Here is a 24,360-nt window from a genome sequence, read left to right as displayed (position 1 = left end):
TCGACAGGTGAACATCAAAGGGATATTTGGTTTCATAAGACAAATTGGGAAAGTAATTATGAATAGTTTCTGTACGTCACTAGTAGATTGACTTGGCAGTTTCATTAAAGAAATCCTCAAAAACTTTTTATCAGAAGGCATAATCAGAAATTTGGTCAATTCATTCTCAATCAGACATTACAACCAAACCCTGCAACTTCCACTGATATCAGTGGGTATTTGCTTAATGAGCTCTGCTTAGTTCAACAACTGTCACACTATAAACTGTAGGGAATCTTAACACATCATGAAAATATAACACAACTTATAATATATTTCTTGAACATTTCTCAGCCAAATAGCTAGCAAACATTGAAAATTGGTAAATAGTACGAAACAAAACCGAATTACAGCCAAGTTAGAGATATGCAAACTTTAAGGTAAAAATGTAAGTACAATGTGATCACCCTACCGGCAGGGCTGCATCTGATCTATGTATTATTAGGCAGCAGTTCAATGCCATGATATAATAAAATATGTTCCAAATACCAGTATGAGCAATAAACAAACACTTGTTTCAACAGTAAAACAATTATAAACGTCATCAAATCCCTTATTTTTTAAACAGCTAATAAAATTGAGTACAAAAAAGAGAAAATATTTTCCTGTTTTTATTACCATTTCATAGAAGAAACAAAAGCAAACAAAAAGCACGTGTATATGTAAATACACACATGAGCTTTAACTTTATTCAATTTATATTATTGCGAGCACTTTCAATATGGCTTCACAATCACCATAATTAAATAGGCAGCATTTAAAAAGTTCACTGTTAGAAACAAAAAAAAATATTACTACATCCGTGTTATTTTCTGAATATTAACCACTTCTCGCCATTGTAATTCCAAGTACCAATGTGGATTAAATTCTACTTATTCAAATTATCCTATACAGTGACTTCCATGGTGCCAGTTCATCAAGTTGCTGAATTGCTTCTCTCACATGTGGATCAAGCAATACTGGAAGTTCAGGTCAGCCTCTGGAATCATCTTGCCCCTGTGCAATGCAGAGGTCAGGCCATTGATGAATTCCAGTGGTTTCAAATTTGGGTGCTTTTGTAAAGATCTGCAGTCTAACTCATTACTCCCTCCGTACTGCTGTAACATTCTTCCTCTACTACCAGATCTTAATGAAAGCAGCATGTGGCATGTTTTTCACTTCAAATGTCTATTTCTACCAATAAATAAAGCTAACTCCGCCTCCTGGAATTCAGAAAAAAAAAGCAAGATAACCAATACATTTTCTTTCAGAAGTGTGGAAGTGTAGTGCTAAACCAAGCTGGCATTGAAAGGGTTAGGCAACACCGAACATAGCGTCAAGAAGAGTGAAAAACATCCAAACCACAACTTTCTTTCCTTACACAGAACAAGAAAAAGTTACACATTATCTAAATACAGAAACTTAAATATCACGCAAAGTTTTAGAAACCGTATACAAGCCTGCGCGACGTCATTCGCAGATTCACTACAGAATTTACACTCGGACGACAACATTTTCTAACGTGGCTAGTGTGTTTGAATCAATTCAAGTTAACAGAAATGACAACATTTCCATTTTTGGTACATTAACAGTCTTGCTTTTTCGTCCCTGAAACATATTAAGGGGGGGGGGGAACATAGAAACCACTTTCCAGGATCTGAAATCCAATAACCTCCTGTGAGTGCTATTGTTTAATTGTGTTCCCAGAGGGGGATGCGCTCTGAAGCTTGCAGAGCAGGCCAGTTTGAATCTGAATAAAAAATAAAAGAAATTGTTATGCGGCACAGATTTGTGGCAAAACTGCAAAGCGATTTCCAGATCAGCCACAAGATCAGCAGGGCTTGCATAAAAGACTCATTTTCTTGACCAAAGTTTTTTTTCTTAAATTAGCTAGCAATTTGCCAGTGTCCTTGGTACTTCGTTCTTGCTTAAGGTCAAAAGGGTTTAGTCATTTTTCTAGTACGCCTATTGAGATATCTGGAAAAATGGATTATAATCAAGCCAGAATAATTTGCAGTGATCAGTGTCCACTAGTCTTTCTGAAGTCCATGAGCCACTTAACCCTTACATTACAAATCTGGGAGACGTTAATTTACTTATAGCGCTATGTACATCAATAAATCATAAAGAAACCGTAAGAAGTAAGCAACTTAAGGCAGCAGAAATGTAAAAGGTAATCAAAATGAAACGCTTTAGGTGATGTAAAAAAATAAATAAATAAATAAATAAATCCTAAACTATTTAGTTAAATCAGCTGGCACCTAAACAGTTAACCGTTAGCAGACCAAAATGATCACGTAACAAAAATGACACAGGGGATTCAGTCTCACAAAATTCCTTAGGTTCAGAGATTTCTGGAAAAAAAGAGCTTCCTTATATGAAAGTCTTATTTCAATTTAACCATTTCATTTCCAACAGACAAGTCATTTATCTTAAATATCAAAAAGTTGTCCAGCCCTGACAACGTAGATTAAATTCCAGTTATCAGAGTGCAATCAAAATAAATGGGTTTGATGAGGAAGTGATAAAGAAAAAGCGGTCATCAGAGCCAACTCAAGCATTTTTGTTTTTCTAAATCAAAAATGTTTATTTTGTATGCACCGAGATAACTAGAAAAGACTAAAAACAGCTTTCCATAAGAAGTTTAAAGAGTGACTAAAAAGAAAGTGATTTACAACTACTACTATATATTAAGAGTCACTAGTTAACTTCAGAGCATTAGAGGCTAAGTCTGCTCAAATAACTGATGTGATCTATAGATCATAGGCTTTGTACAACCAAAGCTGTTAGAATTAGGTCTTTGATTTTGTGTATTGTTTGAGTCTGTGGATATTTGTTTATATAGCTATAGGCATGAGTTTGCATTACTAGCGGAATCTGTACAAATCGACCCTTAGAGGGCACTTTCCTCATATTACCAAGACATATTATACAGAAGTGATTCTCAAAATACTGTATGCACTTCGATGCAGCTTCTCTTGTATACGAAGCACAATCAATCAAGGCATATTGCAATGGGAGAAAAAATAGGAATTCTGATAACATCAATGCAGGGCAGAGGTCAACAGCGGGATCTCCTTAGTCTGGGTGACCAGTCGAAAAGAGAAACCTTGCTGACATTTTAATATTGATTAAATTATTTGTAATATTTAAGGTATAGCATACATCACAACAGTTTATATAAAATTCATAGGGGGCGGGAGAGAAAAAAATGACCAAAATTGTAAACTCAAAATAGTCAAAGTCGCAACAGAATTTCTGCTTATTTTCAGAAAACGCACATTAATGACAATTGTGACCTTATTCTGCAACCGTAAGGAAGGCAGCTTTAAGATCATAACTATAGATCTCATCTAGAGCTGCTTTAAGATTATATATATATATATATATATATATATATATAATGTGTGTGTTATAGGAATACATTTACTGATGATGTCAGAGCTTTTCCTGACTATAAAATTTAAAGGAATTGCTCGCTTGCTTCCTTATCAGCTTCTGCGTTGGGTGTGAGTCTATTGGACCTTACTCCCTAGTTTTGATTGCCTCTGTCCTTCTATTGAGTTATGGGTCATAAACCACAGAGAAGAACTTGACTCTAATATTTATCACCCAAATCCCTCACGCTACCTACTTTTAAATGGCATCCGCATAAGTAATATTAAGATATGAAATTAGGAGCCCAATTAATGGCTACAAGTGGCATTCTCAGAAATCCACATTGCTAATCTTGCCACAGAGAGCTTTAGCAATAAGGCAGTTACCAGCTCACACAAACCCAGGGGATCCATTCACACTCCAGTAAAGAGAGGCTGATGAAAGCTGTCAAAGTAAATCTATGCTCACTTTTTGGATGGTTTAATTTCAATGGAGCATGAAACTCCCCAGGATGGTTAATAGGCTTAGCCAGGCGTGCCGTTCTCCCTAATATAGTTTAATTATGCATCAGCCTTAATTGTAATCAGATTAAAAACTCTAAATGGGCACAAATCGTGGATTTTTTCCCCAGTTGGCTACTTGAGGATTAATTGGCTTTAAAAGAGTGTCAAACAAATAATACATCACTATATAACCTGCGTGTAAAAGTGCCTTCATCATATGTAAATAATATATACAGTACATATATATATACAGTAGATATATTTATACACACACACACACTACCTGTGTGTCTATATAACTATATCTAGATAGATTAGATTAGACCTTAAACATTAGGTACTTGGTATGGTTAAGTTACTTATTTTATGTGCTAACCTACAACCTACACCATAGGAAAGCAATGCTCAACTCAACCCAACTTTTCTAAATAACAACTGAGAAATGCCCCCCTCAAAAAAAAATAAAAATCAATGAATTACAAAATCGGAAAATCTCAAAATTGCCTTCATTCAAATCTATGTATGGAGGATGCTGAATAGAGATGGTACTTTTAGAGGAAAGGAGTAAAACATTGTAACAAACCAAAGAATAATAAATAACAGTGAATGGAGAGGTTGGCAGAGTCTCACTGCAGGGAGAGAGCCATTTCCTCCATTCATTCAGAAAAAGGATCTTATGGCAGGAAAGTTGAAGGTGTGTGTGGCCATCACAAGGCAAGCAGCTAGCAGTTTAAAAAGTGTCCTGCGAGATCAGATCCCACTCGTGAGTGGGAAGAGCAGGCTGGAGGTGTCAGGGATCCCCTACCTGTCATCATAGCAGAAGTCGGCTCCCAGCGTGTTGAGATACAGGACGAGCCCCAGGGCGCTGCTCAGCACCTCTGCGATCATCTCTCCTGCAGACCCCCAATGCAGCCGAAGCTCGGCTTCCACTCAGCCCCCCCACCCCGACGTCCCCTTTTGTCTTGCTGTCCTCCCCGATGGATCAGCGTCGGCAGCCCATGCTTGCTCGCTGAGGGAAAGGCTTGGGATACAGCTGCGTGCCCTGCCCCTTGTGTTCTGTCAATGCTGGGCTGCCTAAGCTTCCTAACCCATGGCTGAGTGCGGGAGGCTTGAGGCAGCGGCAGCCAGGATGAGCTTGCTATTGTTCAGCGCGTGATGCAGGAGTTCAGCTCTCTGTGATGGTGCACTCACTCTCACCGGCCACTGACCTGAGTGTCTGCTCCAGCCTGCAGACTGTCAGCACTGAGAGCATCCACGGAGCAGCCGCGTGGGGCTCAGCGCTTCCCTCAGCGCGCATGCGCCAAACACCTCCCTTCATCCCTCTGCCCTCCTCTACTCTCCTCCCTCTATTCTTCTTCCCCTCCGAGTCCTCCCTTCCCATCTCTTGTTAGACAGATGCGAAGCTCTCTCTACCTTTCTGGACGCGGAGACCTGTTAGTGTTATTCCCCACCACCACCTCTTCTCCCCCCCTCTACACTTTTTTTTCTTCCTTAAATTGCAAGGTCATAATGTGAGTGGCATTCGTTTGAGTTCACAAACTCACAAGGGATTATTTCATAAAATCTGCAAATTTAAAGGTTTAAGAATAGAACAAAAATAGAATTAACAGAAATAATAATAAAAAAAAATCAAGAAACCGAGAAAGCAGGGGAAAAAAAAGAATAACATGATAACTTTGAAAATTATTGTGTTTTTTTTGTATATTGCTGGCAAAATAGAACAGTTAATTTCATCTTAACCTGGACCATGATTTAGCATTTCGGTAGGAAAAAAACAAATTTCAGCAAAATCTACAAGATTCCCTGTTTTGAAGGATAATTTGTTAATATGAGTTAAGAAAAAAAATATGTTTAATGAAAAACAATTTTTATCCTTAAGATTTACTAAACATTACTTTGCACCTGTTTACTTTATCTGCTCTCATCAGCACTGTCCCTTTTCCCTACGTGTAAAACCTGCCCTTACTTTTACAGTACAATCTTTTATCAATTATGGCAATGTGTTTTATATTCTTTATTCCTTATATTCTATATTTGCGATGTGCTTAATAGAAATATTAAGAATATCCCCAAAATCTAAATATTCATTCTTAAGTAGTAATGAAATTGGGCATAATTTATAGTTTGTTTTTATTCTTGTTCTTAAAGGAGAATATTTCAAAAACTGCTCGGCCATCTACATCCTCTTGGTGCCTCCTGGTTTAATAATAAGTGCAAATCTGCACTTGGAGAAAGCATGCCATAGCAATCATTTTATTGTCCTTTATTTATCAAGCACCAACCTATTCCGTGGCGCTGTACAATTTAAATGGGGTGGTTAACCATTTTGAGGCCAGTACACAAATAATACTAGGATTCTGATGTTCTGGGAGAGGGAACTTTGCATAGTTATGTCTAATGGAAAAGTATGCCTTCTTTTCAGAGGAATGTCCACTGTAATGACAGAGGTTAGCCAGGCTGTCAGCAGATAGCTTACTTCATGCTGAAGTACACTTATACACAGACATTCATGCTCAAATACACTTATACATAGACATTCATGCTCACATACATAATAACATACATACCCCCACCCGCCGGTCCTTCCTCTTGTAAGTACGTAAGGAGGTATTCCTTACCTCTCTTGCAGCTTTTGTTTCTCAGCTTTCCCATGAGGTTACGTGACGTAACGTAACCCCCTTTTCGTCCTCTCTTCCCGTGCCGGTTCAAAATAGTTTAAAGAAGGCTCTTTCTGAACAATTTTGAACCGGAACAAGGAGACAGGAACAAGTGGTAGCTGGGGTCGCCCTGGTCCCATTGCAGTTGCAACCCCTATGATCCCTGTAGTTATCCCACTGTGCAAGCATGATTTGTGGCAGATTCAGGAGCTCCTGATGCTACTGCAGAGACTGTTTTCCCTGAATGGCCATCCACACCAAGTGCTTGGGTCAGCCACATTAGTACAGCCTTACCCAGTGCACACTAGGGTGCTGTGTATTTACAGACACTGCCCACAGTGCATCATGGTGAGTGGAGACTTTGCTGCATCTGTTCTGGCAGGTTCCTTTTGCTCAGGCTTTGTTGGGTACACTAGAAAAGACTCTGAGGAAAAGAAGAAGCTTGTCTTTTACCTTTCCAGGACTTCCTGGGACTCACAGAGAGGATGTCATTGATGAAGCCTGGTGCCTAATATGTTGTGTTAAGGGCACTGAAGTTTGCTAAGAGTCACCTGATCCCCAGGACGGAACGGGTCACTGTCCGAGCAGATCTTCAGGTTGCTTACTGACGAAACCATCTTTAGCAGTCATGAGAAAGAAAACGTATAACCATTATAATCATTTTTAAAACCAAACTAAATGTTTTGTTTATTGTCGTAGGTGCCAAGCGTGCAGAATAAGTAATAAAGGTAGTATAAAGAGAATAGCAGATTTTAAATCAAATATAACAAATAAAAAATACAATATCAAAAGTTTAATGACATGTCAATCAAAAATGTAACATATCTTCTCACTTGCCCCTGTGGTATTCTATATGTAGGCCACACGACTATAAAAGTGTTAACTAGAATTAATGAAAATATAGGGAACATTAGGAGATGTTTAATGCAACATAGTGTTTGAGCTAATTTCACAACAATTCATAAGCAAGACCCCACAGGATTATACTTTATAGGCATTGACAAGATACAGACACATTGGAGGGGTGGTGATTTAATTTTTATTCTAGACAAATAAGAAAGAAAATGGCCATTTGGCTTAAAGACTAATCCTAGATGGTTTTAATATTTTTACATTTATATCATTTTTCACTGTGGTGATATACTTATTTTATTATTTATATTTCTTTGGTGATGTATTTTTTATATTTAGTATATTTGCAATGCTCACCCACTTTATATGTGTTGTTATAAAATAGTGTATCAGATAGCAAGTCCATGTCTGGTCTGAGAAGAACAGCATGCATATTTCACACTTTATGGCAGTGCATGAATTCTACCTACTGTTGGGAGGCATTTGTGAAACTCACTTGCAGCATGTAACTATCATGTGGATTGAAATTTATAGTTTTCAGTTGTGGAGGTGGTAACTCTTATGGGAACATTAGTAAAGAATTTAAAAAGTCCTTCTCTAATACAGGTCAATAATTATTTTTACACACAACCAGAAAAGGACCTCCCAAGCATCCCAGTTTTTGCAGGTCAGCCATGATCTTTTGGGGGATCACCTCTGATCTCTAAATGCAACATTAGAAGCACCATTGCTGGTACTGTGGAATGCTCAAACCCCCCCTAGTAATTACAGTAAGAGCAAACTGTAAAAAAAATGCAACATTTAACAAGATTTTTGGTGTGGGGAAAGGATAATAGGCAAGGGAACAGATGGGAAAATCTAGGGAACTAGGAGGTTTAAACTCTCCCAGGTCTTCTTGGAAATTTTATTCAACGATGGCAAACACAAATGCAGAAGAATTGGGCATTTTTCTTGGCTTACAGAGTCTTCTGAAGAAGTTGCCTCTTTTCCCCATGTCATTTTAGTGGGAAACCTCTTAGAGTGGGAACTGGTAGATAAGCTGTGGAGGCTCACTGAGTTGGAACATTTCTACGTGGAAAGTGAACTCAAGTCTGACAATGTCCTCATGTGCACATCCTCGTATGGACAGTAGCTGGGCTCAGGAGGAGACTCATTCTCTTAATGAGATACGTAGTCTAAGCCATGAAGGAGGATATTTTGAAGATATAGCTTTTTGAGATAATCCTCCTCATATTTAATAAATCCTCACATACACTTATACATAGACATTCATGCTCACATACAAACAAACATACATACATCCCCCTGGTCCAGGTGGGGCCCTTTCTAAACAAATTTGAACCAGCAGGAGGAGACGGGAACAAGAGGTTGCAGGGGTTGCAGGAGCCCCCTAGGTGAGAAGGGCAGCCAGCAAGCATGAGGCAGCTAAAGAATGGAGAAGGGCAAGTCAAAATTCAGAGGGGAAAGCTCCCATTGTTTCCCCCCCTGCAGCCTATGTCTGTTACCTGACTGTACTACCATGATGTTGGCCTAGAGGTTCTTATTATAAAAGGCCACTTAGGAGCTCTTTAGATAAACACAAGCTCTCAAGTGAATTAAAAAAGACAGACATTTAGTCTGTTAAATTACTATGATTACTCAGGGAGCTAATATTTATTTATTTTAGTCATCTGGTTGCAAAATTGAGATATTGAGCAGTTAATGTTAATGAAATGTAAAATGAAAAAATAAGAACAGAAACAATGAGCTATTTTTGTTTGGGTTTGTTTACAGGCCAGGCTTTGATGTACGACTTTCATGGTGCATATCAATTTTAACAATCTGGCAGTGACAAAAGTGCTCCATGTTCAAAGAGAATGGAGGGCTGAAGTACAGAGTATTCCCAGCACAGCTTAAAGCACTAAATTGCCAGGCCTTGTGACTGAAGATCACCATGACTTGAGTATGGAAGCATTTCACAACTCCACAGAGCTCAGACAATAAAGGAACAAAAGTCCAAATTCATGACTTCTCAGAATATATTTCTTTTTCTGATGTCCTCTGTTGATTAAATTATGTTCACACCATAATACGGAAGTGTGTTAAAAGATTGGTTAAATGTCTTTAGTGTGTGTTCACATCAATCTAAGGGGAAAGACTTTACAGTATATGTGACTTTGTAACGCATTAATATCTATCTATGTAGCCTAGAAAAGGATTTTGAAGATCAATATATTTATTCAGGGAATCAAATTCTGCTGTTTCTAGACACATCTATGAATTTTAAGGCTGCAGAACACTGTAATATACTCATACCAAGCAAACAATCTGAGCTTCTAGAAAACAAGGGAAGGAAATGGGGATCTGGACAGCTGAAGCAAGTGATTTTTTTGTTTGTAATTCTATCTAAAAATTGGGTTGACTATAGGGTATGTGGGTCAAGGATACCTCCGATTACACAGCAAGAAGAAACAAACATATAGCACAGGCACACATTCAGGGTTTCCCCTATGTATTTTCAGCTATGTTACTATAACCGAACTGTCCCCTTTTCATCGTAAGTGTGTTCTGCATGCTCCGTTCTGCTTTGAGAAACACAATATAAACACATATGCATATGCCATTTGCAAAAAACACACTATGTCCATATAATATTTATAACTTTCATTCACTTTTCATTTGTATTTATAATCATCCTTCTTAGTCAGCAAGGAACTGAGGGATGATGCAAATATGTTATCACAAATGTTGTAGACTTAATAGACTTTCCAGACTCCCGGTGTTATATACATGTCTTGATTTTAGCTGTATTTTGAAGGGGAAAAAAATGAAAGAAAAAACCTAGTGTGGTTTGGCCCTGTATTAAAGTCTCTGGTTTCTCTGTAGTGGAAATTTGCAGTGACCTGTGAATGCTCCCAAAGTCCCCTTGTCATAAAAAAACAACACTTCTATGCCTTAAAAATAATATTATACATCTCCTATATACCGTTCTATTGTCTTCTGGTGTGTTCTTTTTTTCTTATCCCTTGCGCCTTTATGTGTTCTGCATTGTATATTACCTATACATAAAACGAGGCATCAAGACCTGCAAAAAGCATTTTGCAAGCTAATTTGCAGTCTTTTTTGAAATTTGTGCTCACACTAATCTATAATATGGTAAATGTTACTTTCCCAAATTTTACCTTTTACAGTTTGTTTCCCTTAATAAGCCTAAATAACAATGTTTATTAATTAAGCCAAAGCCAGTCCCCAAGTATTTGCATAAGATTTAAAAACGCTAGACTAAGACTAAAAAGAGAGGACTTGCATGCTCACTGGATCTGTGTAATATTATTTGAATGCAAGAGACGGGGTCATACCTTCTAAGTTTCTGTCTATGGCTACCCCGGGATGCAGGTAGGAATTTAGGCTGATGTAGGAGGGTGGTCCAGCCAACATCGCAGACGGTCCTGCCAACATCACACCCATTTTTGGAGGGGAAGAGGGCACTTCACCCGGTGGCCCCTTACAGCAAAACTGGACTAGGACTCCCTAGTGCACCGCGGCTCAATGTGCCAGAAACACAGGAGATCTCTGATGTTCCTAAGTAGCCTCCAGAGCATGTTCTATCACTGCACATAGATACATCTCTTACGGTGTCCATAAGGCCATCACTTGTTGATATAGGATAAAGTCTGTTGGAGAGATCCTAAAGTCCTGGGCAGCTGTCTGACTTACACATATAGCATGGATTAAGTAACAATTATTAAATACCTGCTGACAGCTTTTGATAAGAAATATGATGAATTCACCATTACCTTATTATACCCTGTTTAAAACCATGTTTAAAACCATGTTTTTAGGTAAATATGCTTATGGGTGCTCTAGTATTAAGATAACATTGTAAAATACTGTATAAAGTTAATCTACACTGAAATATTGGGTAGTATTCTAGATTTGTCCCCCCAGCTGATTGCATTATTTTTCCATATTCTCAAAAGGTAGGATGTTTTTCATAGCCATATAAAGTGTAATGTTTTTCTGTGCATGTGCATTTGCATCCTACAGGTAATGAAAACACATATATTTGTTAAAGAACTATTAAAGACTATTGAGGCTATTCTATGTTGTGCTCTGAATAATAGTTTTATTAAAACTGCATAGGTAGGGTCACAAATAACCTATTTAGTACTAGCTAGTTCTATACCATTGTGTGGTACCTTCACACTTAAATCTAGAAAGTGCTTGATCTCTATTAATCCCCCCGCCCAGGGCACTTTGTTTTGCCAAAGTGTCTGCTAAATGATTACATTGCTTATCTTCTCCTGGTACTTTAGAACAACCTCTTGTTTTACTCCAATATATTGAAATGTCATTAGCTATCACAATATTATCTATGGTGGTGAGTAAGTTTCCATGTTTTACAGAGTTGCTAATTACTTATTCCTTTAACTTATAGCAGTTTGAACAGCTGTATACACAGCTACCTAGTACCAACTCTGCTATTTGGCTTGATTTAGCCCCAATCTGATAACCGTCAGACAGTATGGGCATATCATCCTTCCAAACATTATCAATTATTGTCATTAGTCTCCCTTCAGAGTCCATTCCAACATAAAAAGCACAGCCATCTACATAGGTAAATGTTGGCAATGTACCACCCCATACACCTTATTTAGTGATAGTGAGTGATTTTCAAGAAACTTGTTCTTCCTCTCCTGGTGTAGGAGCAATGCAATCATGTAAATTTGCTAACCCCCTGTGCCACGAGATTTCTCTTATGCTGTGCGTGATGTACTTCCAACAGTCATCCTTATAATGAAAAAAAAAAATTTCCTTGAACTTCTGTAAAGCCCATACACTGTGAAGGTATGAGGTGATGAAGCCTTGATGAAGCAAATGTTTCTGATAAAGGGCAGCACTTAAAAAAAGAGTGTGTAACTGGTTTACAAATAGAAAGCTTTTCCTTTTTTCTGGATAACCCAAACAAGGATCTTCTGTTTCAGTGTATGGACGGCCTCCATTTGTGCTTCATCCAATTTCCAGGGTTGCCCCTTTTTCAATAGTATTACCAGTGATTTAGGAAATTCAGCATAGTTATCTGGATCCAAATTCCTTTAGATTGATAGGTGTCTTGGTTTTGAATAATGCATAGAACATTTTTCACCTGCCTCTTTTAATGGGGTTAAAACATGTCTGACTTCCTCCAAATCCTCTTTAAAAGTGCCAGTTTTAATGAGGATGTCATCCACATTGGTCAGGGTTCATATTTCCATTCTATCTGGCATGGCGTTATGAAAGAAGATGGCAAATTCATTTCCTGAATTGAAGAAGCCAAAAGGTGTCCGTGTTCATGTATATTGTTGGTTGCCGAAAATTAAGGCCAGTTTATGTTGATCTTCTAGGACATTGCAGGCATAGATCACAGGTCGCATACCCCAAAAACCAGCACCAGCGCCCGATTGCACACATAGAACTTGTCCAGCACCGAGATTGCACCGACAGAACTGCCCAGCACCCATAAGAAGGGTCCAGCACCCAGATTGCACACATATGACATGTCTAGGATATTTTTTCTTCCTGCCTACTGATTGTGTGTAAAGGCGCTCACAGTGGGCACCGGTACACCGTCATTCAAGGTATGCCCTTTCAAACAAACGGGCATTTCCTTCCGGTAGGTGTCACTGTTGACACCAACCAGAAGTTCATTTGAGGACAGGAGAGCCTTAGCAGAGTCTTTCTAGACCCTGCTGGGCTCTCCCATTACTCCCCTGCTGACTGATCGCGCAAATTGCAATAGGCAATGCAAAGCCCTTCTTGCTTCTAGAAGGAGGAGGAGAGGGAGAAGAATAGTTTCTCTCCTTCGAAAAAGTGAAATAAATAAGGGAACATCAAAAATGTATTCCCAAAGGAATGTCAAGCTACACTGCAATAGGAAAAGTGCAAAAGGAAAAAACGAAAAGGAAAATAATATAGTATATTATATAGTATATCTTACAGTAAAGAAGAATTTAAGCAAGATTGCAAAAAAAACAAAAAACAAAAACAATTTATTTTCTATTTTAGTACATGTTTTCTTTATCTATTTTTATTAATAATTATCATATTTTATGTACTTCTATGTTTTTGAAAGAATGCCCTACTTGTCTTGAACAAAATTATGTAAAATTGACAAAAAAAACCCCTGGGCTGAAGGAGTTAATTAAAGGTTTGTTTTTGACAAATTACTTAATACATGACAAAAATAAGGTTATCAAAGATGGCAGTGCCTTGGTAACCAATGGGCCTCTATGACCAGGTTTAGAGTCATGAATGGTTACATTTACATAATATTGGTGAATTGGTTAACCTTTCAGCACTTTTCCAGCATTTGTTTTTTTTTCATATGTTGATTATTATCAAACCATTGTATTTTTGAGTTACGTGTTTTGGTCCAGCTGTTTCAATTATTAAATCACTTGCAGATGACACCTGTTTAGCTTCCTCATAGGATGTCTCAGGGATAAGATCACCCTGGGTAGAACTATCATTATATTTCTGTTTGAACAGACAATAGTCATTTTAGTACAATGCCTATTAGTAAATGTTTTATTAGGAACAGAACATACCATTTCTTAATTTAAAACCTTGGTCTCTCAATTTTGTTCAGGGAGTTTGGACCGTCATTGACTATTATGTGGAACCTGTGTGGTATATTGGGTCTCAGTAACAGATTTTGGATTAAATTGAAAGATAAAATCTGTAATTTAAGATAAACATTTTTAACCATTTTTCCAGACCCGACACAGGATTTTAACTAATTTGGGGTGTTATTATCAGCTGGAGCAGTATTCTGGGGAAGTGATTTTTTTTTCTCTTGTAGCATTTCTTGAAATGTCCCAAGCCCCCTGCAAACCCACCAATAGAGTCGCTCGTACAGACTTTTAAAATCTTGGTGCCATAACTTGGCCGGCAGAGACCACTGGTCTCCCTGCTCTATCAGTTAAATGTCCGTACAAGCGACTTTATTGGAGCATGGAGAACAGTGGTCAGGTTGCACCTTAAGGATTTAAGGGGCCGTGCGAGTGAGCCTATTGGTCACTTGCACGGCCCTTTAACCTACGGATTACTGTCAGGAGTTAAAAAGGCCAATTGGTTGATGGCAGAGGAGGTCCCTGACAGCGAACCGCTTCTGTCCACTCCTGCGATGCCACCAAGATAAGGTAGGCTAGATGGGGAAGGGACCAGGTAGATTAGTAGACGAAGACGATCACGAAGATTCTACGTTTTACCGTCGCTATCTTCTCTTCTTCATGTCTTCGGAACGAAAACGCACTCTTCGTGTTCGTTTTCATGTTCGCCCGAAGACGAATGCACAAGTCTATATTTGCACATGTCTAATCTATACTGCTTAATGACTCGGATTACTATACAATTTGGATGTAACTAAATAATGCGCAATATGGCCAAAATTATTATATAATTTATCCCTCTACTGCAAACCATAGCAAGTAGGCGAATACCCCCAGACAAATAATCAAATAACCCCCCATGGCCGGCATTTGTCAGAGGAGATGGGAGTTCTGACCCGACAGGCCTACAAACTACTTCTCCCGCATTCCCAACCAACTCATCACAGACTATGAAAGAATAAGATACAAGGAAGAGGTGATACTATACTGTTCCGATGTACAAGTACGGGTTCCTGACTAGTAACTACTTTGCGTCTGGTGTGACTCCTTTCTTGTTGTGGAGGAACAGTGATTACAGCACTTGTCGTAGGATTAATCAGAAAGTTTTGTTTTAAGTTTTTAGTTCAACAGACAAGAAGTGTCTTTTATGGTGCATTGGACAAATGCCAGTGATAACAATAAATGAAAATATGTGGATGTTCCAAGAATTATGTGATTGACTGCCCCTTATTTCTCTCATTCTCATCTATAGTTTAAATGAGAAGGTTTTAGGGTTAACACATATCACACAACCCTAGACAGTTCAATGAAGACAATAAAATAAGGAGTCTCTAAATGTAAGTTGCAGTATTTAAGTATATGTTATATTTAAGTAATGTATTATTAGAACAAACAGAACTTCATTCTGCTTTAATTGGGTTGCAAAGTAAATGCACATTGTAGTAAGTTATATTTAGCTCTCAGAAAACTGGAATTATAAATACTTTCTTGGTTAGCAACAACAGTGTTTTGCGTCACATTTTCATAAGGTTGAGGAGCATGACTTAAGGATCCTTTTCCACAATGTAATTAAATATCTATGCAAATTATTAACAATTGCTTATGTGTGTGTTGACAAATAGTTATATATCAGTAATACTTAATTAACAAACCACTTACCAAGTCATGATACAGACTACCACCCTCTTTAAGTTAGGGCCAGTCTGACTCTACAAGTGAGCGGACACAATAATGTCCACCGGCCAGCTGTTTATGCCCCTAGTTTCTCACTCCATCTTCATTTCTGCCACATATATGTATGTAAATTATTTGAATTCAATAGGTTGGCTTCATTTCATACTTTCCTTTCTATTCAATATTTGTGGGGACACTCCATGTGGCACATACCTCCAAGTCACAGCTCTTTAATGTTGCACACCGCCTTTGGAACTTGATCACCAGGGTATTACCGTATGTCTTATCCAAGGATAATACCATAACGCCACCCATTGTGTGTGCAGATGTAAACATAGATCTCCTAACAAGCCCATACAATGCAGCCTAGTGAGAGACTACTTTGACAGTAGCTTCTTCAGGTGACTTCCTATGTAATTTTTATGGAGGGACCATCTTAGGGAACACCCTACCTAGAAAATGGTAGAGAAGTTAGCTCAGGAGATGCCACGTGGCCCACAGCACGACACAAGGAATATAAAGCAGGGGTTCCAGATAAAAAGATAGAACAAAGAACGATCTTATATAAATTGATAGTTGTGTTATCTTTCCTCCAGTCACCTTTTAAAATGAATGATCTATTCAAATAAGCTATTGAGGCAGCATCAGTACACTCATTATGGTAAACCAGGTTTCTGTTCTTTACAATCTTGCTTTGACTCGACAGAGCATCTGGAGAAAACATGTATGAGGTTTACAAACTGCTGCATGCTATAATTTCATTTACAAAGAACCCTTCACCAACTATGTAACATCCTACAATTAATCTCAATGTGTAAAAATAATATAGTGTCCTCCTTCATCATCAAACAGCAGCAATTTCTTTTTATGAAAACCTAAACTCTCTGAGAGCATAAGGCATACTGCTTCTTTTGTTAATTTGCTTGTTTCTGACTATATATCTATATTAGCATATTGATATTCAGCTTAAAGTCCTTGAGAGACCCACTAAAGAAGAATACTTAGGACAGTAAACATTAAGCATCTGAGGTTGTAGCTACAGCCAGGGCAGATTAAGGCATGGACTGGCGGGGTGCAGCCCAGGGGCCTTAACCAGCTCGGCATAGTCCCGCAATGGGACTTTAAGTCCTGGGTCCTCAATCCGGGACAATGCATTTTTTGTAGCGGAGGAGAGGGGCTCCGAGCAGTCGCTCATGAAGTTTTCAGCACCCGCTCGGCGACCCTCAATCTCTTCCACGAGGCCTCTAGCTTGGCCGCAGTGCTGGCATGTCATGCTGAGTGCTGGAATATGACGGGGCTTCTGGAAGTTAAGTGAACTACAAAGGGGGGGTAGATAATGAGAAGGGGAAGAGAGGGGGGTAGATAGTGAGAAGGGAGAGGAGTACATTACAGACGACTGTAATGACACAAAGTGCCCAGTGATGGAATGCAGGAGTTATTGTGCAGTAGCGGAGTTATCCAGAACAAAAGTGATATCCTGCAGGCACCCTGAAGCAGGCATGAGACATAGCTCTACAGACGAATGTGCAGGATGCTGCAGGCTGGGAGTAGGGAAGCTAAGCAGAGTACAGGCGAAACATAGCAAGCAAGGGGGACAGAGTAAGGAACAGGGAGATCAAGCAAGAAACATAGCCAGACAAGACATACATGATACAGGACACAAAAAAGGACAGGGAACAAGGCAAGGAACACAGGGGATGGTAAGAGGAGCCGAGATCCTCAGATGCTTCTCCTTTAAGCAAGGATAGGATATCTTAAACTGGGACATGGCCATAGTATGCTTAGCCCACCACTATGCCAAAGTACTCCAATATTCGGTGGGCCCTAGCGCTAAACCCTGCCTACTGAATCACTAATAAGCTGAAACTAAACATTAAATCTAAACACAGAACAGAGAAGGACATACCTTTAGACTGCAGGCTGAGACAAACATAACAAATGGGTGGGGCACACCATATAAAGGAAACAGGAGCTGAAGGTAAGAGCAGGACTGGGATCAAAGAATCAGAAGTACAGAACAGAGCATATGGAAATCCAGGAATGAATTACAAGAAAGGGAGAACTGTAGCGAAACAGGGGAACTGTAGCGAGACAGGGGAACTGTAGCGAGACAGGGGAACTGTAGCGACACAGGGAAAACCAGAGATATGCAGCTCTGCAGCCTGGATGGGGCATGACAAGTAGATAGTGAGAAGCGAGGCAGAGGGGGTAGATAGTGAGAAAGAGGGGAGAGGGGGTAGCTAGCGAGAAAAGGGGGAGAGGGTGTAGATAGTGAAAAAGGAGGGAGAGGGGGTAGATAGTGAGAAAGAGGTTAGTAAGAATATTGAAATAAAGAGTGAGAATGAGTGAGAGAATGAATGAATTAATGTGTGGATGAATTGTCTGAATGAGTGAGAGTATTAATTAACATGTGGATGAACTGTCTGAATGAGAAAGAGAATTAATGAATTTTTGAGAATGCATCCATTAATATGTGTAAATGTAAATTTGTGTGAATGAGTGAGAGAATTCATTATGTGAATGAAAGTGTGAATTAGTGAGTGACTGTAAAAGTGTTTGTGTGCATCATAGATGTATAATTGATTTGTGGAAAGGTGGCACAAGCAGGGTGTTTGAGCCGTGGGGACCAAGATGGCACAGGCAGGGTGTTAATGGGACAAAAATGGCATATGACAGGCTGTTTGGGGACAAAGTTGACTCATGCTAGGCTGTTTGGGGACAAAGATGTCAAGTCCTATGTGTGTTATCTGGATGCTGGTCAGGTTCTATGTGGGCAGTGTCGACGCCAGGCTTTTGGGTTTGCAACCTGTGATCTATGCCTGTAATTTAGGTGTTTTATCTCTACCTTTAATGCTGAGTTTTTATGTTAATTCCAATTGATCTATACCTGCAAAACTGGGTTTGTGTGTTATTCTTGATCCATATCTGCTATGTTATGTTTCCATACATTATTTATGTAAACCTGGAAATACAGGGCTTGTATGTCTTATTCAGTTGATTCGGGATCGCCGAACAGTGTGTTGTCTGCCTGGCGCTCGAGTTCGGCACATCGCGGATCGGGTTGACAGATTACTGAGAGGGGCTGGAGAAGACCCAGCAGTCATGGTGCACATTGGCACCAATGACAAAGTGAGAGGTAGGCGGAGTGTCCTTAAAAATGATTTCAGGGACTTAGGTAGCAAGCTTAAGGCAAGGACCTCCAAGGTAGTATTTTCTGAAATATTACCTGTACCACGTGCCACACCAGAGAGGCAGCGGGAGATTAGGGAGCTAAACAAGTGGCTCAGAAGCTGGTGTAGGAAGGAGGGGTTTGGGTTCATGGAGAACTGGGCCGACTTCTCTGTCGTATACAGGCTACAGGTAGGGATGGGCTGCACCTCAATGGGGAGGGTGCAGCTGTGCTCGGGGAGAAGATGGCCAGAAGGGTGGAGGAGTGTTTAAACTAGGGAAAGGGGGGGAGGGAAACTACAATATAGAAGGGGAAGATAGTGTAGATAGAGAGCTGGGGCTTATAAATGTACCTGGGGGTGGAGCGGAGGGAGGGGTTAGAATAGTTAATAGGGATAGGCTTCATAGGGAAAAAACCATACACCTCTAAATTGTATGCTTACTAATGCCAGAAGTCTGACCAATAAAACTGACGAACTGGAGTTAATAATGTCTGAAGAAAATTATGACATAGTGGGTATAACAGAGACATGGTTGGATGATAGCTATGACTGGGCGGTTAACATACAGGGGTATAGTCTATTCAGGAAGGATTGAAAAAAAGGGGGAGGAGTTTGCCTCTATGTAAAGTCCAGCCTGAAGGCCACACTGCGGGAGAATATATGTGAGGGAAATGATAATGTGGAGTCATTATGGGTAGAAAAATAATAAAATACTGATCGGGGTTTGCTATAAGCCACCAAATATAATGGAAGCAGCAGAAGATCAATTATTAAAGCAAATAAACAAGGCAGCAAATCACAATGAGGTGGTTATTATGGGGGACTTTAACTATCCCGACATAAACTGGGAAACCGAGACCTGTGAATCTCATAAAGGAAACCGGTTTCTGACTAAAAGTAAGGATAATTATCTGTCCCAAATGGTACAGGACCCGACCAGAGGGGGCGCCCTACTGGACTTAATATTAACCAACAGACCTGACAGAGTAACTAATGTGCAGGTCAGGGGGCATCTAGGAAATAGTGATCACAATATGATACATTATAACTTGTCCTTCAATAAGGGAACTCTTAGAGGAGCCACAAGAACTATGAACTTTAGGAAGGCAAAGTTTGATCAACTAAGAGAAGCCCTTAACACTGTAAATTGGGAAAATGTCCTCAAAAACAGACACTCAATGGGAGATTTTTAAGAATATCTTAAATTCTCACTGTGAAAGGTACATACCGTATGGGAATAAAAGAGTCAGGAACAAGAGAAAACCAATGTGGATAAATAAAAATGTAAAGGGGGCAATAAATGGCAAAAAAAGGCATTTAAGCTACTAAAACAGGAAGGCAGTGAGGAAGCACTAAAAAGCTATCGGGAAAAAAATAAAATATGTAAAAATCAGATAAAAGCAGCTGGCTCAGTGATAGGAAACAGAGGGTGGTTATTAATGGTACATACTCTGAGTGGGTGACTGTTGCTAGTGGGGTACCACAGGGGTCAGTTTTGGGTCCTATTCTTTTTAATATATTTATTAATGGGGAAAAGAAAAAGTGTCGGTGCGCTAAGCTAGTCTCAGGCTCAAATAATACAGATGTATAATATAAGGCCTACCAAACAGTGTGAGCATGCTGCAAATACAGTGTGTTGGCTGTACAATGTATACAAAAAACAAAATACTGTCTGCGCTTCTCACCCTAATAAAGTTGGCAACAAATATATAAACATAATATAAATGAGAGGTTTTGGTTATATGAATTGGCCAAAGCATAATTAAGCTCACCCGCCACGTCAAGGCACACTCTCAATAGGGTGAGATCCTACTCTCACCTCCTACATAGTGGGCACACAAAGCAGTTTATACTGCTACCAAAACCTTATTAATGTGTTGGGGGAGGTTTTAGTAGCAGTATAAACTGCTTTGTGTGCCCACTATGTAGGAGGTGAGAGTAGGATCTCACCCTATTGAGAGTGTGCCTTGACGTGGCGGGTGAGCTTAATTATGCTTTGGCCAATTCATATAACCAAAACCTCTCATTTATATTATGTTTATATATTTGTTGCCAACTTTATTAGGGTGAGAAGCGCAGACAGTATTTTGTTTTTTGTATACATTGTACAGCCAACACACTGTATTTGCAGCATGCTCACACTGTTTGGTAGGCCTTATATTATACATCTGTATTATTTGAGCCTGAGACTAGCTTAGCGCACCGACACTTTTTCTTTTCCCTGTTTGCACATATTTGAGGTTGTTGGCTCCTCATCAGTCTGGTTGCAGCTTGCTGTCCAGGGGTTAAATGGGAGGAGGTTTAATTGCACCTCCCCCAACACATTAATAAGGTTTTGGTAGCAGTATAAACTGCTTTGTGTGCCCACTATGTAGGAGGTGAGAGTAGGATCTCACCCTATTGAGAGTGTGCCTTGACGTGGCGGGTGAGCTTAATTATGCTTTGGCCAATTCATATAACCAAAACCTCTCATTTATATTATGTTTATATATTTGTTGCCAACTTTATTAGGGTGAGAAGCGCAGACAGTATTTTGTTTTTTTTATATTTATTAATGACCTTGTAGAGGGATTGTATAGTAAAGTATCAATCTTTGCAGATGATACTAAGCTCTGTAACGTGGTTAACACAATAGAGGACAGTGCACGATTACAAATGGATCTGCATAGGTTGGAGGCTTGGGCTGGGATGTGGCAGATGAGGTTCAACACAGATAAATGTAAGGTTATGCACATGGGGAAGAAAAATCCATGCTGGGAATATGTATTAAATGGGAAAACACTGGGGACGACTGACATGGAAAAGGACTTAGGAGTTTTAGTTAACAGTAAATTTACCTGTAGCGACCAGTGTCAGGCAGCTGCTTCTAAGGCAAATAAAATCATGGGGTGCATCAAAAGGGGCATAGATGCCCACAACAAGGAAATAATTCTACCACTGTACAAGTCACTAGTCAGACCACACATGGAATACTGTGTACAGTACTGGGCACCAGTGTACAAGAAAGATATAGTGGAGCTGGAAAGGGTTCAAAGACGGGCAACCAGAGTAATAAGGGGAATGGGAGGACTACAGTACCCAGAAAGATTATCAGAATTAGGGTTATTTAGTTTGGAAAAAAGACAGCTTAGGGGGGACTTAATAACTATGTATAAATATATAAGGGGGCAGTACAGAGATCACTCCCAGGACCTATTGATACCCAGGACTGTATCTATAACAAGGGGACATCCTCTACGGCTGGAGGAAAGAAGTTTTCTACACCAGCACAGACGGGGGTTCTTTACAGTAAGAGCGGTGAGGTTATGGAACTCTCTGCCAGAGGAAGTGGTAATGGTAAACTCAATAAAAGAGTTCAAAAGGAGCCTGGACGTGTTTCTTGAAAGCAATAATATTACAAGTTATGGATATTAGATTAATAGGGACAGAAAGTTGATCCAGGGATTTATTCTGATTGCCATATTTGGAGTCGGGAAGGAATTTTCTCCCTGGTATGGGGCAATTGGCATCTGCTTCATAAGGTTTTTTTGCCTTCCTCTGGATCAACACAGTAGGGACACAATATGTATATAGGTTGAACTTGATGGACTTTGGTCTTTTTTCAACCTTATGAACTATGTTACTATGTTACTAATACCTGCAGTGCTGTTTCCATGTCTTTATTTGAGCTCTACCCTCAGTGCTGAGTTTACATCTGATTTCCAGTTGATCTATACCTGCAATGCTGGGCTTGTGTGTTGTGTTAATCTATACACACAATTCTATGTTTCCATACATTATTATTGTATACCTGCATATACAGGATTTGTATGTCTGATTCTATGCCTTCAGTGCTAAGTTCACTTGTGAATTTCAATTGATCTATACATGCAAAGCTGGGTTTGTGTGTAAATGTGTTGATCTATACCTGCTATGCTATGTTTCCATACATTATTTATGTATCTTTGGAATGGGTGTGGCGGTCACACCTAAAGGTATGATGGCTGCAAGGGTCTTCCAATATAACAGTGGATGAAGATATGTAAAATTAAGAAAAAACGAAAAATAGTGCAAGACCTAGTGTACACTGTGGTAATTGGGTAGGCTTTAAAGAAATAAAAAAGGGCTCTGGGAAGGGGTCCAAATATACAAATATATTTACAGATGCCCCGCGCATAGCGTTGCACAGCGTGCACTATGCGTATTAGCATGTGCGCCGCCAATGTCCAAGATAGGAAGCGCGGGCTCAGTCTCCACCAGATGTGCAAAATAAATGCAAAAGTCACTTGACACTAGCAGTTATTCATCTCTTCGGTGACCATAGAAGTAGCAATGGGTGGAGTCAACAAATAACAATAACAAAAACAACAACAATAGATGTCACATTGCACATAACTATATATCTAATAAAATGTGAAAATATAAAGACGTAGTAGGTATATTAAAATTAATATTTGTCAAGCGAATTTGCCCAGTTTGATATCACTGGGGGCCTCACAGTACCTGTAGCCCAGGGGCCTACAATGTCTTAATCTGGCCCTGGCTACAGCCCTGCAGCTACAGCTATATGATTTCTGTATTCTCCATTTGGGTCATGTTAAGACCCGGAAAACTGTTTTTTTTATTGTTTCCTTTTATTTACAGCACTGTACCAAATTGACAAATAATAATCATCTGTTCATTACTGAGTTTATGCAAAGAAAGCTTTGTTTTAACACATAAATGTTTCCAACAGTGGGTCCTTAAGAGGTGCCTTATTGACTTGGCAAAGTTTTTATAATGGCCTGATCATTGATCTACGCATATTGTATATATTTTTTTATAAATTCCTAATTACGTAAAAAAAATGTTATGTACTTAATAGCATCTTAAAATATTATTTCTGTTTATTATTATATCAAAATAAACAAAAAAACATATGTGTATGCAGGACTCTTCCATTTTTTCCCCCCCTTTTCGTTGTCCATTTTTTCTTTCATGTTTTAAGCTTTGATTTGAATTGGCCTTTTTTTGCTGCTTATGCTTCTTTTACTCTTAATTTCACGCTGTTAAGCCCACTGAAACAAACATGATCCCAATGGTAGTGAGCTCAGGAATAGGAAAGATTGAGTAGCGCTTCATTTGGAAGACTAGAACATAAAACACCATTTTATCTTTAATCTTACACAGCACATCTGGAGCTATGGAATCATGTGGGCTCTTTTACCTCTAGAATATATTTCTATTTGATAATGTCATCTTTTGCAGAATAATTAGCACATAATACAATGCTAATGGAGAAAAGAGGGCCTTAGATCAAACGAATATTATATATTGTATTACAGTGGCAAAACAAAATCATAAAATGTGATCTGATCTATATCTAAGTCACAAGTATATACAAACACAATGTGCTTAAGCTAATAACACACAAGCAATGATAATCTTTCATGGCTTTATTGAATACACCCATTAAAAAGTGCTGGTGGTAAAAAGTAAGTAAAATCCCTTGGATTTACTA

At 39.1% G+C, this 24,360-nt stretch overlaps 1 protein-coding gene across 1 annotated transcript in view; it reads right to left on the bottom strand.

The window, feature by feature from the left end:
- Positions 1-4,787, bottom strand: part of LOC149299782 (protein O-mannosyl-transferase tmtc2) — a 127,134-nt gene extending 122,347 nt beyond the window's left edge. The window contains exon 1 of the mRNA XM_089486198.1: positions 4,705-4,787. Within this exon, the coding sequence (XP_089342324.1) occupies positions 4,705-4,787 (83 nt within the window). The remainder of the gene's footprint in view (positions 1-4,704) is intronic.
- Between the last annotated feature and the right edge of the window lie 19,573 nt (positions 4,788-24,360).

Source organism: Sceloporus occidentalis, unplaced genomic scaffold, assembly GCF_023333645.1.
Source record: "Sceloporus occidentalis isolate IW3139 unplaced genomic scaffold, rSceOcc1.0.p SCAF_28, whole genome shotgun sequence".
NCBI lineage: Eukaryota > Metazoa > Chordata > Lepidosauria > Squamata > Phrynosomatidae > Sceloporus > Sceloporus occidentalis.
The sequence above is the reverse complement of the archived record's forward strand: the minus strand, read 5'-3'. Positions and strand labels throughout refer to the sequence as shown.